The sequence below is a fragment of the Chanodichthys erythropterus genome, chromosome 3 (genome assembly GCF_024489055.1).
Source record: "Chanodichthys erythropterus isolate Z2021 chromosome 3, ASM2448905v1, whole genome shotgun sequence".
NCBI lineage: Eukaryota > Metazoa > Chordata > Actinopteri > Cypriniformes > Xenocyprididae > Chanodichthys > Chanodichthys erythropterus.
This window is the reverse complement of record NC_090223.1, coordinates 56,153,089-56,171,877: the sequence shown is the minus strand read 5'-3', so window position 1 is coordinate 56,171,877 and position 18,789 is coordinate 56,153,089. Positions and strand designations below refer to the sequence as shown.

Sequence of the window (18,789 nt, the reverse complement as noted above, 5' to 3'; positions counted from 1 at the left end):
AGTTCTTGTAGATTTTATATTTTCAATCATGTTGATGTTTATTTTTCTTTTCTTTTTGCACTGAGTGTGTATGTATTGAAAGAGAGAGAGAGCGAAAGAGAGAGAGAGAGAGAGAGAGAGAGAGAGAGAGAGAGAGAGAGAGAGAGAGAGAGATCGGGTTCTGCTCCGCCTCCATTCATCCATATATAAGTGATGTGATTTGGAGAGAGAGGGAGCAGAACCTCTCTATATCTCCACACAAATACACTCAGACAGGATTTGTCCTCATCTCAGTGATATATGTCGTGCTGCATATGTTTATTTACCTGCGAGAAGCAGATCTGAGCAGTTCTGTGGAACTTTTGACACTTGGAGCTCTTTTGGGCAGGGGCGCGCGCATTCAACGCATTCATCTCAACTCCTGCAGGAGGATTTTACAGCTGCATTAGAGTTTTCTTCACTCTTCTGCATGAATCTCTTCGACTCCTACCTGAAAATGAGCGACGAGCAGGACAAGAGTCTCTCCGACGCGCCCAGCCCGAGCATGTCCGAGGATTCCGCCGGGTCTCCGTGTCCCTCCGGATCTGGGTCGGACAGCGAGAACACCCGAGCGGAGCAGCACCTGAGAGAGTTTAAAAAGGACGAGGAGGACAAGTTCCCCGTGTGTATCAGAGACGCGGTGTCGCAGGTTCTGAAGGGGTATGACTGGACCCTGGTGCCCATGCCTGTCCGAGTCAACGGCTCCAGTAAGAACAAACCGCACGTGAAGAGACCCATGAACGCGTTCATGGTTTGGGCTCAAGCCGCGCGCAGGAAACTGGCGGATCAGTATCCGCACCTACACAACGCCGAGCTCAGCAAAACCCTCGGGAAACTCTGGAGGTAAGAGCTTGATTTTACGTAACTGCATTTGATTTATTTGTATTGTATTTTTTTTAATCTAGAAAATCTCCAGAAGTCATAGCAATACTTATTTATTTATTCAGTTGCCCAGGCAAACTCTGGAAGACTTTGTATTTGTATTATTAATATTAAATTGCATTATTTAATTTACTAACTAATGCCTATAAGCCAATACTGATAAGCTTGAGAAAAGATAAAGGTAATGGTGGTAAAGTATAGTTCAACTAAAAAGTAAATAGCAATCTAAACCTTACATGGACATGAGTGTAGAAAAAGTTCATTTGTGTAGATGAAAATCTTCGGTTTTAAGAAATTATCTAGATGTTGTACTGGATATGAAACATCATCGTTTTCTATAGTTTTGGGGTTAATATGATTCAGGAAAAAAGTCATTTAAAGAACACATTTTTTATTAACTGAAAGAAGGCACAAAAAGTAAATCTGAGTGTTGATCATTTCTCATGGATATTTGTAGACTACTGAATGAGGGAGAGAAGCGTCCGTTTGTGGAGGAGGCCGAGCGTCTGAGGGTCCAGCACAAGAAAGACCACCCTGACTACAAGTACCAGCCCAGGCGGAGAAAATCCGTCAAGAACGGCCAAACCGAAGCCGAGGATGGCGAGCAGACCCACATCTCTCCCAACGCCATATTCAAAGCCCTGCAGCAGGCCGACTCTCCCGCGTCCAGCATGGGTGAAGTGCACTCCCCTGGAGACCACTCAGGTACTTGAACATCGCCTTAACTTTGAAGCACAGAAGGTTTCAATGCAAATCGACCGGCAGCCTTTGCACTACCTTTGAAAACACCGAGCAACAGCACCTTATGTAACGCCTGCAGGGAAACTCATAAATCTTATCTGGCCTTCTTAATGTCGCTGTCTATCTTTATTAGCTTTCTGGTTGCGTCAGTAACATAATTTGTGCCAGGTAGTACATTACAATTTTTTTTTCTTGTCTCTGTTTTGAAAACCAGGTCAGTCCCAAGGTCCCCCCACACCTCCTACAACCCCCAAAACAGACCTGCCATCCAGCAAAGCTGACTTGAAGCGTGAAGGCCGTCCGCTGCAGGAGGGCATCGACTTTGGGGCAGTAGATATCGGCGAGCTGAGCAGTGACGTCATCTCCAACATGGAGCCTTTCGACGTCAACGAGTTTGACCAGTACCTGCCTCCTCATGGGCACCCAGGGATCCCGGCCTCCAACAGCGCGCAGGCGTACTCCGCCGGCTATGGGCTCAGCTCTCAAGCCGGAGGGGCCGCAGCCCACGGCTGGATGTCCAAACAGCAGCAGCACTCGTTGAGCACGATGGCCAACAGCGGCGAGCAGAGCCAAGGCCAGCAGAGGACACAGATCAAGACCGAGCAGCTGAGTCCCAGCCACTACAGCGAGCGGCAGGGTTCCCCGCAGCACGTCACCTACGGCTCCTTCAACCTGCAGCACTACAGCACCTCCTACCCCTCCATTGGCCGCACGCAGTACGACTACGCCGAGCACCAGAGTCCCGCCAACTCCTACTACAGCCACGCCACGGGCCAGTACCCCGCTTTCAGCTACATGAGCCCCAGCCAGAGGCCCATGTACACCCCTATCGCCGACACGACAGGCGCCGCGTCCGTGCCGCAGGCCCACAGCCCACAGCACTGGGAGCAGCAGCCGGTCTACACCCAGCTGTCCCGGCCATGAGAGACTAAACGGCTGTCTAGAGACGCTCTCGTAGCTGGAGGGAAGACGCTGGAGTTCTTTTAAAGTACTGAATCTAACGGAATGGCTCCCAACTGTGCCTTTTTACATTGCTTGGAGTTGTGATTATATTTTTCTAGATATAATGAAACAAAAGAGAAATCCTCTGTGAGGACAGATCAAGATAATTATTTTTAGTATGTACTGTGTATGTGTTATCTGTTTTTCTCAGTTTTGTTGGATCGGGGGATTTATACGCAGCTGTCTGTGACCTCCCTGATGATATTTTTGTAAAGACTCCTGATATTTTCCTCTGTATATATCTGTGGGGGGGGGTCTTAAAGCTTGGGCAGAGTGTGTGCAGGTTAGCTGGGGGAAGTGTTGAACAGATGTACAGTCTGAATGCTTTTAGAGTCTGTGCCTAAAGTGTAGCTTCGGCTGCCGTTTCAGAGTTGCCATATCAGTTGAGCTCTTGTTTCTGTGAAAACTGCCTTCATCCATCTGTGCCTATAGAGATCGCCTCTGCTGGAGGAGAAACAGGAAGTGCCCTTTGACCTGAGGCTCCTCCGCAGCTCACTATTGGTCAGGTTGTCATTCCTTCAGATGCCATCGAGTCTTAACCTCTTTAATTTATTCATTAGTGTTCATTTGACTTGAAAGTAATACTATTTGCATTTTATCATGTACTTCGGCTTCGTACGACTAATTTGTGATAAAATGTTTCCAGAGATGATTAAGATTTAGTTGTAGCGCAAACTTTAACCATCTCGTTTATTTATCATTTGTTAATGTTTCCATTTAAACTGTCTAAAAATGTTTTTTTGATAATCTAGTTGAGAACCGATTATAATTGTGAAACTTGATCAAACCTGTCATAGAAACAACTGGAACTTGTTTCCTTTTTTTTACTGGAATTTCTGCAGGCTGTTGGCTACATCTCTATGAAAACACCAGCATTTATTTTTTTCCCTTATTCTTTATTTCATTAAAAAAAAACTGTAAAACATGCCACCGTCTTAAAAGAAGCTTATCTTTTGTATCATATTGTTTGCAATAAAAAGAAAGATATTGAAAATATTCTTTGTTTTAAAATGTGTCTTTTCAATCAACTGTGATCCATGGCAGCAACATAGTGTCGGCCCAGACATCAACTTAAGCTTACGATGCTTTTGGGAAACGCAGCCCAGGTCCGTGTGTAATCCACATGTACCAGATGTGGGCCGGATCTGGGCCACACTATGTTGCTGTCTGGGATGTCTTTTTGTGGGATATTCATGACATTAACACAACATTTTAACACTGTTATCTACTCATCCAACATTAAAGAGTAACAATTCAGTACACATGAACACAATGAATTCAAACATTACTAAATTTGATGGTGTAGAATGGAGGATGTGAATATGATCTTGTGCTGAAGACGCCTGATAAAGTGATCAGCGCTCAGATGTATGTTCACTGCCGATCTTTCATCATGCTAAATGTGGAGGAAAACAGGAACTGGAGCATTTGGCTGCAAAAACAGCAGTGTGGTGATTTCATCAGTCATTAGGAGATCAATGAAGCTGCACACATCACTGTGTCAATTAATTAAACAACAGCAAGGAAAACAATCAAAAAACTGGAGAAGATGAATCTATAAACCACAGAACACAGACAATATTTGACACAAATGACAGAAAAAGAATGCATATTATAAACAAGCGACACTTTTACACTGCAGGTTGCGATTTGTTTAATATATTCAATTTTTTTTATTTGATGACCAGTTTACATCTTCTTTTAAAAATGACCCATTTCCGATAATTGCATTTGCACTATACATTTGGTGAAAAAACGACTGACTCGCAAAAGCTTAGGCCGAAAACAAAGTAAAAACGATGAAATTTGCAGTGGACACAGATGAAAATGATAATACAAGCTTTTGCTTTCCGCACCAACTTTAAAGGTCAGCAAAACATTTAAGGAAAAAAGAAAAAAGAGAGTCCTTGTTTCAGCCTGTGTGAATGTAGCAATGATCACTGCTGTAATCGCTGTGGTTGGTGTCCACCTGAGTTGACATCATTTGCCACCGTTGTTTTTTCAATGACACAACTCGCATTGATGGGAATATCTGATCTGTCCGCTTACGTGGCAGACGCAAGCGCACATATCCGATTCATATCAGATTTATTTCCGCATATGCATGAGGCCTGAAACCGGTCTGAGAATATCAGTATCCATGTTCGTGGGTCATATCCGGTCTGTGCCAAATGGGAGGAAAAAATCGGAATTGGGTTACTTGAGCCATGTAAATGCAGCCTAGGATATTCTAGTCTCTATATATGGGTTCATGTCCCTCTTTCAGTATCAGTTCATCAGTTAATCTTTGGCACTTTCATTCATGTTTTTAATCCAATGTATTTGTGCAAAATGATTTAAGCATTTTGTTTCAAGATGTCAAAATAGGAAACATTTTATTTTAAAAGAAGCTGAAAAAAATTCAACAAATGCATATAGAGTAGCAATTAAAAACGTAACATTGTGTGTACCTACTTAACCATAATTTGTAGGAAAAAGAAAATGTACCCAGAGATGATCTAAATCTGACAAAACTAAACAAATGTTGTAACAAGGAACCAACTCAGTTTAAACTACTGTCCAGTTTGCTAAATATCACTAATGTTCACAAAAAAATATTAAACATTTAGGAAGGGACTGAAGTGTCAGCGATCAGTTTGACTGAATGAGAACGGCCCATCAGACAGACGGCATTCACGCATGATTCCTTCACGCGGAGGACAGGAAGCAAGCCTAGTGTTTCCCAGAGGGACACATCATTATTCCACACAGACATCAGCCGCTGCACTGCCCTATGGGTGGTCCCTTTGACTGAGCACACTCGACTGACAAACCAGACAACATTACACAAAGGAAGCCATAGTAAAATATTAAAGTCTCAAGATTTAATATTCAGAATGATTAATCTATTGAAGACAAACTAATAAAGAACTCTGGGTTACTCTTTATTTTAAGATGTCCTTGTTACAGTTTTGTTACAGTATAATTACTGAGTAATAATAACTACATGTACTTACTATACTGTACGTTTAGGGTTAGGATTAGTATGTGGTTTGGGGTTAGTTACACGTAATTAAGCACAATTTATAGCAATTACTGTAGTAACTACATGTAACGTGTAACGTAACACTAAAATAAAGTGTTACCGAACTCATTCATTCATTGGAATTATAGCAGTAATTACATTGGACCCTAAAGTCAGCATGAAATGAAAGTTTCAGTGGCTTGATTTTGTTCATGGGGAATTGATTGGATGGTTGTGGTTTGCTATTGGTGGATCTCATGTGAGTGACAGGTTGCCCCGCCCTCAACATCATGGAAGAGATGTTATTCAAGATTACGAGGCACATGAATTCAAAACATTAATGATGTGCACAGATAAATCACTTATAACAAATGCTGCAATATTCCAGAATTGACAATTTTGATTGTCAACTCATGGTGAGTTCATTTGCAACTTACATTGTATTCCAGGTATACACTCCCTTGGAGTCAAACCCATCACACTGGTGTTGCTGGCATCACACGCTAATGTTTGAGTTACAGAAAGCAAGAATTACAGTAACGATATACTGCCATTTCCACATGTTTATTTTATACTTATTTATACTTTTGTTTAAAGTTCATAAATGTTGAAAATCCCAATCGAAAGACGGTAAAAAAAAGAGGCAACGGTAAAAATAAACAAACTCTGCTAGTCATTGAGCCAATATATTACTGTTATTGTTACAGTAGAGACACCGGAGACAGATGTAAATGCAGTTTGGATGTTTATTTAGAAAAATCAGCAGAGCAACAGGTAAGTGCAATGATGGTAATGAAGATCTTGAGGATGAAAGAGAGGTAATACTGTCCTTGTTTGTATTGCAGATGCAGTTTGATGAAGACGTTGGAGTTGGCAGACGGGAACACTCACACACACAGGTAGGTAGAGACACGAGGAGACCAGGAGACGATGGAGACGATGGAGAGTATAGAGACAGGTAAGTGTCGTTTTGGGAGTCCTTGAGGTAAGCATACAACTAGTGTATCATGAACGAGACCGGACAATGTGTGTGTGTGAGTGTGGGGTTTAAGTAGTGAGGTGATCATGGTGATAATGAGTTGCAGGTGGCGGTGATCAGTACTCTGGAGATTGGGTGCGTGGGTAAGGAAGTGAGGTGGAACCTGACGTGTCTGTGACAGTACCCCCCCTCCCACGGCCCGCTCCTGAGGGCCGAGGACCCCGACGTCGTGGTGGTCGTCCTCGAGGTCGTGGGGCAGGTCTGTCTGGGTGGTTGGTGTGGAAAGTCTGTAACAGAGTAGGATCAAGGATATCATTCTTGGGGACCCATGAGCGTTCCTCGGGGCCATAGCCTTCCCAATCCACCAGGTATTCTAAGAGACCACCACGGCGCCGGGAGTCCAGGATCTCTCGCACCACGTAAGCAGTTCCATCGTCCAGGATGAGTGGAAGGGGGGGCTCGGCGGCTGCCACGTCAGGTTCTGTGGAAGGAAGAACAGAAGGGTGGTGAGGTTTTAATAGTGACACGTGGAAAGTGGGATGAATTCTTTTGTACTGTGTAGGGAGTTGTAGTCTGTAGGTGACGGGGTTGATCTGTCGAAGGATGGTGAACGGGCCAATGAAGCGGGGACTCAGCTTCTTGCAGGGCAGGCGCATCCTGATGTCTCTGGTGGACAGCCAGACCTTCTGCCCCGGTTGGTAGGTTGGAGCTTGGGAGCGCCGAAGGTCGGCTGTCATCTTGCGCCTGCGCAGGGCTCTCTGCAGCTGGTGGTGAGCTGAGTCCCATACCCTCTCGCTCTCCCGGAACCAGTAGTCAACTGCAGGAACGTTGGAGGGTTCCCCGTCCCAGGGGAACAGTGGGGGTTGGAAACCGAGTACGCATTGGAAAGGTGTTAATCCAGTAGTGGCTTGACGGAGGGAGTTCTGGGCGTACTCGGCCCAACCCAGGTACTGGTTCCAGGAGTTCTGGTGGCCGTGACAGAAGGTACGCAGGAAGCGGCCGATCTCCTGGATCTTCCGTTCCGTCTGCCCGTTCGACTGAGGATGGTATCCAGACGATAGGCTGACGGTCACACCCAGGAGGGAGAAGAACGCCTTCCAGACTCGAGAGACGAATTGAGGTCCTCTGTCAGAGACTATATCTTCGGGGATTCCATAGTGACGAAAGACATGGTTGAACATTAATTCCGCTGTGGCCATGGCAGTCGGTAGACCTTCCAGGGGTATTAGACGGCAGGCTTTGGAGAAACGACCAGAATGCAGGTGTGACCATCAGACTCTGGGAGATCCGTGACGAAATCCACTCCCAGGTGTGACCAGGGTCTCTCAGGAACGGGCAGAGGATTGAGCTTGCCGGTTGGTAGATGGCGTGGGCTCTTGGAGATGGCGCACTCCCTGCAGCCCTGCACGTACCTTCTGACGTCGCTGGCCATGTTGGGCCACCAGAAGCGCTGTTTAAGCAGCGAGAGGGTCTCATTGACCCCCGGGTGACCAGTGCCAAGTGAAGAGTGTACGGAGTGCAGGAGTGGAGTGCGTCGTGTCCGGGTGATGTAGCGTAAGCCTTGGGGGCAACCCGGCGGAGTGCGTGAGGAGGCATTGGAGGAGGGTAAGGTCTCTTCTGACCATTCGATGGGGCTCACGAAGAGGGTATCAGGCAGGATAGGTTCAGGTTCGTCGTTCTTTTCCTCGGGGGCGTGGAGACGTGAGAGAGCATCGGCTTTAATGTTCTTGACACCAGGGCGGTATGAAATTGTGAAGTTGAATCGTGAGAAGAACATCGCCCACCGGGCTTGACGAGGGTTGAGTCGTTTGGCAGCTTTCAGATACTCGAGGTTCTTATGGTCGGTTAGAACTTGGAATGGGTGGTTTGCCCCCTCCAACCAATGCCTCCACTCTTCAAGGGCGAGCTTTACAGCCAGGAGTTCGCGATCCCCGATATCATAGTTCACCTCCGCCGGGTTGAGCTTACGGGAGAAGAAGGCGCATGGATGGAGCCTACTTGGGTTCCCCTGCTGCTGTGATAGTACCGCTCCCACTCCGGTGGTGGAGGCGTCCACCTCCACGACGAATGGGAGGTCTGGATTGGGGTGGACGAGGAGGGGAGCGGTGGTGAAGGCCTTCTTGAGTGACTCGAAAGCTTCTGTGGCAGGCTGGGACCAGGACAGAGACTTGGGCTGCTTCCGGAGGAGGTTGGTGAGTGGACTGACTATGGTGCTGTAATTCTTGATGAATCGGCGGTAGAAATTGGAAAATCCAAGGAAACGTTGGAGTTCTTTTATGGTACTTGGAGTGGGCCAGTTCTGGATGGCAGAGACCTTCCCCTCGTCCATCCGGATGCCACTGTGGTCAATCACATATCCTAGGAAGTGGACTGAGGGCTGATGGAACGAGCACTTCTCTGCTTTTAGGAAGAGATGGAACTGCCGTAAGCGCTTGAGGACCTCCGCAACGTGGTGGCGATGTTCGGCCAAGCTCCGGGAGTAGATGAGGATGTCATCAATATACACGAGGACGAACTTGTGGAGGAACTCCCGGAGCACCTCATGGATAAAGTCCTGGAATACGGAGGGGGCGTTGACCAGGCCATACGGCATAACTAGGTATTCATAGTGGCCGGTGGGCGTGACGAAGGCGGTCTTCCACTCGTCCCCTCGCGTATCCGGATGAGGTTGTACGCGCTGCGGAGGTCCAGCTTGGTGAACACAGTGGCACCGCGGAGATGTTCCAGAGCCGCTGGGACGAGGGGAAGTGGATACCGGAATTTGACTGTGATCTTGTTTAATGAGCGGTAATCAATGCAAGGCCTCAAGCCTCCGTCCTTCTTGGCCACGAAGAAGAAGCTTGAAGCAGCAGGGGGAAGTAGACGGGCGGATGTATCCTTGATTAAGGGCCTCTTTGATGTATTCCTCCATGGCCTTCTCCTCCGGTACTGACAGGGGGTATATGCGTCCCCTGGGCACTGGTTCACCCGGAAACAGATCGATGGCACAGTCCCATGGCCGGTGTGGAGGAAGCTTGGAGGCGCGTTGCGGGCAGAAGACGTCACTGAAGGGGGCGTAGTCGGGTGGAACTTCGACGGAGCGTTTTTCCATGGGGCTTTCGATGGAGGTAGCGTTGATAGAGAGACTTGTTGAGAGAGGAGATCTTGGAATGGGAAGTTCTGGAAAACAGCCAGGGAAACAGTGGTCGCCCCACTTCAGGACTTCGCCCGTGCGCCATGAGATGTTGGGATTGTGGAGTTCCAGCCACGGGCGCCCTAGAACCACGTCAGCGGTGGATTCCTCCAGAACCAGCAGATGGATGGATTCGGTGTGGAAGATACCCACGTGCAGTTGAAGGGGTCCAGTGACGCGTCGAATCGTCTTGCGGCTCAGGGGTTTGCCCGTGATAGAATGAACCTGGTAGCTAATCGGAGAAGGCGAGGTCTTAATCCCGAGGTGTCGACAGAGGGCGCCGGAGATGAAATTTCCTGCTGACCCTGAATCGAGGAGCGCCACCACTGGAATGGAAGCAGTAGCAGCAGTAAGGTTTACTACAGTAGTGAGTGGTTTCATCTTTTGGATAGAGGGAATGATAGCACTCACCACAGGTCGAGGAGGACGGGTTGGGCATGTGGAGATGACATGCCCAGGAGATCCACAGTATAAGCATAGATTCAGGGTCAGCCTTCTCTGTCTTTCTGTGGGTGACAAACGGGAGTTATCCACTTGCATGGGCTCGGGGGCTGGTTCTGGGGAGCTGACGGGTTCGGACCGACGGAGGAGAGGTGTAGCCTGTGACTGGCCCTGGTGCTCGAGGAGACACGACTGCATACGAGAACCCACGCGGATGGCGAGTTGGATGAATCTTTCAAGTCCTATGGAGTCCTCGTATGCAGCGAGATGCAGCCGCACGTTTGGCTCCAGACCTTGTCGAAAGGTAGTGATGAGGGCTTGTTCGTTCCATCCGCTGGTTGCGGCGAGCGTTCTGAACTGCAAGGCATAATCGTTAACAGTCTTATTTCCTTGTTTTAAATTATACAATTTCTCACCAGTTGAGGAATCTGCCAAAGGTTTTCCGAAGACTTCTCTGAAGTGGGTAACGAATGCCGTGTAGGATTTGACAACTGATCCATTTTGAGTCCAGAGCGAATCTGCCCATTGTAGGGCCTTACCTTGCAGTTGGGAGATAATGAACGCTATTTTCGCCGTATCGGTGGGGTAGAGGTGCGGCTGCATCTCCAGGACCAGCTCACACTGAAGGAGGAATCCGCTGCAATCCTCCGCCGACCCTGAGTAGGGCGCCGGTTTGGCCATGGGACTGGCGGTGAATACCGGCGAAGTAGAGGTGACTGTGGCGGCGGTGGCAGCAGCGGTGGCTGGTGCTGGTGATGGTGACGGTGGTTGAGGAGTGAGTGCTCGCCGAACTGCATCCACGAGCTCCTGGAAAGGGTCTTGACGGCTCATGCTGATTGTAAGCTGTTATGGTCCGGTCTTCTGTTACAGTAGAGACACCGGAGACAGATGTAAATGCAGTTTGGATGTTTATTTAGAAAAATCAGCAGAGCAACAGGTAAGTGCAATGATGGTAATGAAGATCTTGAGGATGAAAGAGAGGTAATACTGTCCTTGTTTGTATTGCAGATGCAGTTTGATGAAGACGTTGGAGTTGGCAGACGGGAACACTCACACACACAGGTAGGTAGAGACACGAGGAGACCAGGAGACGATGGAGAGTATAGAGACAGGTAAGTGTCGTTTTGGGAGTCCTTGAGGTAAGCATACAACTAGTGTATCATGAACGAGACCGGACAATGTGTGTGTGTGAGTGTGGGGTTTAAGTAGTGAGGTGATCATGGTGATAATGAGTTGCAGGTGGCGGTGATCAGTACTCTGGAGATTGGGTGCGTGGGTAAGGAAGTGAGGTGGAACCTGACGTGTCTGTGACAGTTATATATTATATTACTATTATTGTAGAGCCCTAAAAAAGATCAAGATCTTATCCTGTCATAATAACTTTTAATGAGTGTCTAATTATATGATTGCATGCTAACTTTAATTAAAATAATAACAACAATAATATTAAATACAATAATACTATATTATTATACAATAATAATTTCATCCCTCCATCAAAGTAAGTTAGTTTATGATAATTCAGACTCTTGTTATTACTTCAGTTAATTAAGTGATCAGACTGTCCCAGATGATTATTAAAGGAGTGAATTGAATCATTTACCAATGTCTTTGAAGTAAAGTTAGTTTATTCTGAGGCCATATTTGTAATTCTTTCAAGTCATTGAAGATCCAATACTTTATTGCCATACCAACATAGTGGGATTTTTCTTGGTGAGCTCATAACAATAAAAACATACAATAGCAGTGATACACTGATAACAACAATAGCACACACAGAGAGAGTGAGAGAGAGAGAGAGTAGAATAACATACGTGCCATAAGGAATCAGCAACAAGCACTGAGTTCAAGTACAGCATCTGAAAGACTGAAATCTATGAAAATCTCTGGAAATTTTATTTTCCAAGCTTGCATGTTCTAGAGCAGGGGGTTACCATTGTTCATTTGTCAGACGAACCCGAACCAAATATTTACTTGTACTTGTGAGATTTTAAGTTAATATTTAATTTAACAACACAGTCACATGTTCACAGTTTGTACATGATATGAAAGTAAACATAAAATAATGAATCTTTTTTAGTGTTTTATTTTGATTGTTTTCATTTTAAAATGTGTCATATATTTAAAAAAAAAAAAAAAAAAAGTAATTATTTAGTGATAAATTGAGGATTGAACTGTAGTACTATTAGTAGTTTTAACACCAGTTACAAAAAATGAATAGATTACTGTTGTAAATTGTACTGTAAAATAAAATAAAAAAATGATTGTGATAATGAAATGAATGTTTTTTTAAATATATATTTTAATATAACAATTATTGTTATTTTTTTAAATACTAATACTAATATTAATTACTAATAATATACTAATATTTATGCCTTTAATTCTTCACTTTTCAGTGTTCAAACCCTCAAGCTTTTAACATTTCAAATCATAAAGCTTATATTTTGGCAGAATCCTGCTAAAATGCTTTAAACTTCCTTCCACAAAAATGTTGGATATGATGTGGATATGTAAATAAAGTAAACCCAGTGCACATTGTGTTTCCAGATGCACGTTAAACTGGCAGCACATGCAGAGATGGAGTTTGTCGCACAGACACTGGAAACATTGGAACACACCTGAACCCAGTGCCGCGCTTCCACCTGAAACACACAACAGACTATAAACACAATTAAATCATCAACTTTGATTTCATAATTGCACTTCAGCTCTGACAAGTCTCTATTAATGAGCTGACAAATTGAATCAGGAGTGTCAAATGTGCTGTGCTCTGAAGAAAGAAAGACATAAACATCTTGGATAACATGGGGGTTTAATTCAGAAGTGAACTAATCCTTTAATGTTTGATTCATCGTGGGTCCTGTACGCATTTATATGCACGCGCACTCCTCAAAAAATGCAGCTGACTGTTGACACACAAAAATATATAGATAAAATCTCTATATATATTTAAATGGGATGTTAGCTTGCTTACTGTGTCCAAGAGCACTGTACTTTAGTTATAACCACGTAAGTTTGTGACGCTGTTTGCGAATGTTCACTGAAACTATGATTCAGCGAAACGTCAAAATGTTCAACTATGCTGGTAACGAAGGAACTTGCGACCATATTTAATGCTTTTGAGAGACGCACCCCTGAGCAGCAGAATGATGTGCTGTGCTTGGAAGCTCTGAAGAGACAAGGTTTAAACTGAAGTAAACTGCCTCTTTCACTCGATTCTCATCCAGGTCATTTATATCTCATGTTCATCTCTGCCATGTTGTTGTTTCACTGGTACGTTGGGCATGCTAATGAGGATATGGCTGTTTCTAGCACTATATTCAAAGAAAATAGAAACCTCTCTGTAGTTATGAATCCAGTGCCACATTGAATTTTATTTCATGCAGAGGTTCCAGTGGTAAGACGGCTGTATCTTCATCTCAATGCCCGGATTCAATAATACAGAGGAATAATCTTGATATAATTATGGGATTTTCCACCACCATCCTTCCAACTGTTTTCAATTATCATCCTTGAATGATTGTTACTTGGCTCCACTATATGCGTATGATGACATTACATGGTGTATCTTTATTGAGGATGCCTTAAAATACAAAACAAAAATGTCTGATTGGGTCTCACAGTGTTGACATGAATTATCATGACATACAGTATGAATTTACTAAATAAATAATTTTAGTTTTTGCCTAAAATTCACCTCTAAACCTCCAACAATGCAGTGCAATAATTTCACAATGAGAAAGGAAGGATTCGTTCTGCATGCAGTTGCAGAAAAGTAATGGGTTACACTTTATTTTTAATTGACATAGTTACATTGTACTTACTCAAATAAGTACTGAGTACTATTTATTAACTACATGTACTTACTATAGAGTTACAGTTAGGGTTAGGGTTTGGTTTAGGGTTAATTGTAATGTAATTATGCATAATGTACTGTTGTTACATAGTAAGTACATGTAGTAACGTGTAATAAGTCACCTTAAAATAAAGTATTACCAAATAATGTAAAAACAAACTATTAAGAAAGCAGATTGCTGTTTCCACTGAGATTTGTCTTTTTGAAAGCCATAATCAAACCGATAATATTTCACAGGTAGATGATTTATTCAGAAACATTCAAGCATATTAAAATAAATAAATAACTAGTAGTTAGACATTAATCCATTTATATATATATATATATATATATATATATATATATATATATATATATATATATATATATATATATATATATATATATATATATATATATATACTATACTTAAAAATTCTTGGGAAAATGGCTAAAAATATTGATTTCTCAAAACAACAACAACAACAAAAAACTGTCTAGAATCAGTATGTTCAGCAGAAATACATCTAGACTGAAAGCTGTGATTGTGAAACCATTTCATGAGGGCTTTAATAATCTCCCACTGACTTCCATCGGCTATTATGTTCAGCCGGCAGCTGAAAACAGTTGTCAGTCTTGTTTCAGTGTTAATTACAGATTAACACACATACGGTTATTAATATGCAAGTATTCTGTAGTCTTAAATTGTAACGGACTCACAACTTGTTACAGTCTTTTAAAGCTTCATCGTAGTTAATTATATATCTCATAACATGCTACATAGCTTGACTGTAGTTTCACTGCTTGCAGCTTACAGCTCGACCTGCTACAGTTTGAAAGCAGCTGCTCTTTGCAGCACAGGAGCTGTTTCTGTCATGTGTGTGCAGAGCCATAAAGTCTCAGATCCTGTGAATTTATGTCGTCTCTCACTGTCACACATGGCTGCGCGCTGAAGACACTGATTCCAGATGCTCTGTATTTGTGTATGTGTGTGTAAAAGCGACCTGGTTGTTTTGTTTGGAGTTTCGTTTCACACCCCCGTGGTCCCGCTCTGAGGACAACATGTGTGCGCAGACGTTGCTGATGTCTGCAGTCACTTACTGAACATACAGTCGCCCTGCTGGGCACGGCAGGAATGGGTTGGAAGACATCAACACGCTTTAGCAATTGTTATCAAGTTAATATTGTGTTAGTAGGAGTAGTAAGTATGTAACTTAACACAGAAAAAGCCAAAAAATTTCTTCAATGTATGTATTCATGGTCTTTCGTGGAAAGAAAAAATGATTGAGTACAGAACAGCCATAAGAAATGCTAGATCTACTTATTTTTCAAATCTCTTAATAGAAAACAAACATAATCCTAGGTATTTATTTGACACAGTGGCTAAATTAACTAGAAACAGAGATTCAACTGCTGACGTTTCCATAGAGCACAGCAGTAATGACTTTATGAACTTCTTTACTTGCAAGATTGATAATATTAGAGAGAAAATTATAAACATGCAACCGTCTACAGTTTCTCTTCAGACAGTGCACTGTAGTGTCCCTGAGGTAAAACTAGAATCATTCGCCGCTATAGGAGAGGAAGAATTATCTAAACTTATCAAATCATCAAAATCAACGACATGTATGTTAGACCCAATGCCGACTAAACTACTGAAAGAAATGCTTCCAGAGGTCGTAGGTCCACTTCTTGATATAATTAATTCATCTTTAACACTAGGACACGTGCCAAAAACCTTTAAGCAGGCTATTATCAAACCTCTTATTAAAAAACCTCAACTAGATCCGAGAGATTTAGTAAATTACAGGCCAATCTCGAATCTACCTTTTCTGTCAAAGATACTAGAAAAGGCAGTTTCAACACAACTGTGTTCCTTTTTAGAAAGAAATGGAATCTGTGAGGATTTCCAGTCAGGATTTAGACCATACCATAGTACTGAGACTGTTTCGTTAGAGTTACAAACGATCTACTCCTATCATCCGATCGTGGCTGTATTTCTCTATTAGTGTTATTAGATCTCAGTGCTGCTTTTGACACTATCGATCATAACATTCTTTTAAAAAGACTTGAAAACTATATTGGCATTAGTGGAATTGCTTTGGCATGGTTCAAATCATACTTATCTGACCGTTATCAGTCTGTGGTAGTTAATGAAGAGATGTCGTATCGATCACAGGTTAAATATGGGGTACCACAAGGCTCAGTATTAGGACCGTTGCTTTTCACTCTGTACATGCTGCCCTTAGGAGAGATAATTAGGAAGCATGGTGTTAGTTTTCACTGCTACGCTGACGATACTCAGCTCTATATTTCCTCGCGCCCTGACGAAACCTACAAATTCACAAAACTAACAGAATGCATAGCTGACATTAAAAACTGGATGACAAGAAATTTCTTATTATTAAATTCAGAAAAAACTGATTTCCTAATCTTTGGACCAAAAACTTCCTCACGAAAAAACCTTGAATACTCTCTAACACTTGACGGGTGCTCCATTAAACCTTCGTCCTCAGTTAGGAACCTGGGTGTGCTCTTTGATACCAATCTTTCATTTGAAAGTCATGTTTCTAGTATCTGTAAAACCGCCTTCTTCCATCTAAAAAATATATCTAAATTACGACATATGCTCTCAATGACAAATGCGGAACAGTTGGTTCATGCATTCATGACCTCAAGACTAGATTATTGTAACGCTCTACTGGGTGGTTGTTCTGCTCGGCTTTTAAACAAACTACAGTTGGTTCAAAATGCGGCAGCTAGAGTTCTTACTAGAACCAGAAAGTATGACCATATTAGCCCAGTTCTGTCAACATTACATTGGCTCCCTATTAAACATCGTATAGATTTTAAAATCTTGCTACTTACTTATAAAGCTCTAAATGGTTTAGCTCCCCAGTACCTAAGTGAGCTCTTAATGCATTATAGTCCTTCACGTTTATTGCGATCTCAGAATTTAGGCCAGTTGATAATACCCAGAATATCAAAATCAACTGAAGGCGGCAGATCATTTTCCTATTTAGCACCTAAACTCTGGAACAATCTTCCTAGCATTGTTCGGGAAGCAGACACACTCTGTCAGTTTAAATCTAGACTAAAAACACATCTCTTTGCTCTTGCATACACATAACACATTATCAATACATTAACATTTTTCAAATCCGTTAAAGGATTGTTACGCTGCAATAATTAGGTCGGCCGGAACCGAGAACATTTCCTATAACACTAGATATACCTGTACATCAGAACAAGAATGGCATCTACGCTAATATCTGTCTCTCTGCTTATCCTGAGGTTTGCCGGGTGCTGGATCCAGGCCGTATCCAGGTCAGATGGAGAACCTGCGTCTGGACCTGACTACAACGTAGCCCAGGATCCCCGTATCCGCTTACATATATTTATATATAATCGATTTTTAATCTCTATAATAAAAATGTACAATTCAGATTTTGATCTCCATATACATTTACATATATATATCTTCCAAGGGGTTTTTTCCCTCCTAGGACTTTTTTCCCAGTGCTAGCACGCTGGGTTTTTCTCCTAGGGGGTTTTTTCCACCCCTGGAAGTCAGCCGACATTGGCTTAATGTAGCACCATCTTGTATATGTTACATATTACCACGCTTGCTTGTACAGTTTTAACCACTTCCCTTTTTTTCTGTGCTTCTAATATGTAAAGCTGCTTTGAAACAATTACCAATTGTAAAAGCGCTATATAAATAAATTTGACTTGACTTGACTATTCATGTATTCAGTTTTCATTAAGGACGTTTTGTCATCCACTGATTTCTATTTCCGTATCTTGTGTTATTGATATCAAAGTACAATTAAACTTTACCAGTTGCTGTAAGCTAGCCCTTGTAAAAAAGAAGTACACTTCAGCAGACTTTTACAGGAATAATATACTTTAAAAGAATATACATAAGTTAGAAATTAATATACTGTAAAGTGTATGTATTGATAAGCATTTATGGTAAACTTAAATATACTTTATTAATGTCACTGAAACTTGCATGTCATTTACTAATATTTGTAATTACACATTTGTAATGGTGAAGTTGCAATTTATTACATTTAAAACATATGAACTCTAAGTGTAATATTGAACACTGTACAGTTAATATTGTAATCAAGTACTTCACTTGTGCTTTAGTATTGAAATTGAAATATACTTTATTATCCCCAAAGGGGAAATATGCTTTAAAGTACACTTGTTTTGATGTGTTGACTAAAATATGATAAAAAATTGTTAAAACATGACTTAAAAAGTACTTCAACTTCAAGAACAACTTTTAATTTTACATCATTTTGCACTTTTTAAAAGTGTCTTGAGTATTATGCTGCGTTCCAGGCAGGTTTTTTAGCCCGTAAGTCACGACTTCAATTCACGACTTTGTAGCATTCCAAGAAAGTCACGCCAAACTGCATAAAAGTGTTAACAAACCAGCATGGCAGACTGTACAGGGCTTATGCTCATTAACAATTATTTGTATCGCCAAAGGTGCTTACTCCTTGCTTATTTGAGGGAAACAGAGGAGGAAAACGGCGCATAAGGCAAGAGAAGCTGTTATACCTTTTATTTTACGTTATTTTACCGTGCAATTGCATAAACACCGCATCCGTAGGGGCTGCCATTGTTGTTTTGCGGGCTATGTGACGTCAGAACCCGTAACTGGGAGTACATCGATCTAGTGCGATTCCACAGGTGGG

At 42.6% G+C, this 18,789-nt stretch overlaps 1 protein-coding gene across 1 annotated transcript; it reads left to right on the top strand.

Moving 5' to 3' along the window:
• The first annotated feature begins 231 nt into the window (after nt 1-231).
• sox9b (SRY-box transcription factor 9b) lies at nt 232-3,583 on the top strand. Its single transcript, XM_067382863.1, has 3 exons — nt 232-861; nt 1,358-1,605; nt 1,856-3,583. The coding sequence occupies exons 1-3, from the start codon at nt 449-451 to the stop codon at nt 2,563-2,565; spliced, it is 1,371 nt and encodes a 456-aa protein (XP_067238964.1). The 5' UTR covers nt 232-448; the 3' UTR covers nt 2,566-3,583.
• Nucleotides 3,584-18,789: the final 15,206 nt, after the last annotated feature.

Bases quoted from the DNA above. Each gene is read 5' to 3' on its own strand.
- sox9b (XM_067382863.1), top strand. From the start codon at position 449: ATGAATCTCTTCGACTCCTACCTGAAAATGAGCGACGAGCAGGACAAG. The intron at 862-1,357 runs GTAAGAGCTTGA...GGATATTTGTAG, and splicing joins ACCCTCGGGAAACTCTGGAG to ACTACTGAATGAGGGAGAGA. The intron at 1,606-1,855 runs GTACTTGAACAT...TTTGAAAACCAG, and splicing joins CTCCCCTGGAGACCACTCAG to GTCAGTCCCAAGGTCCCCCC.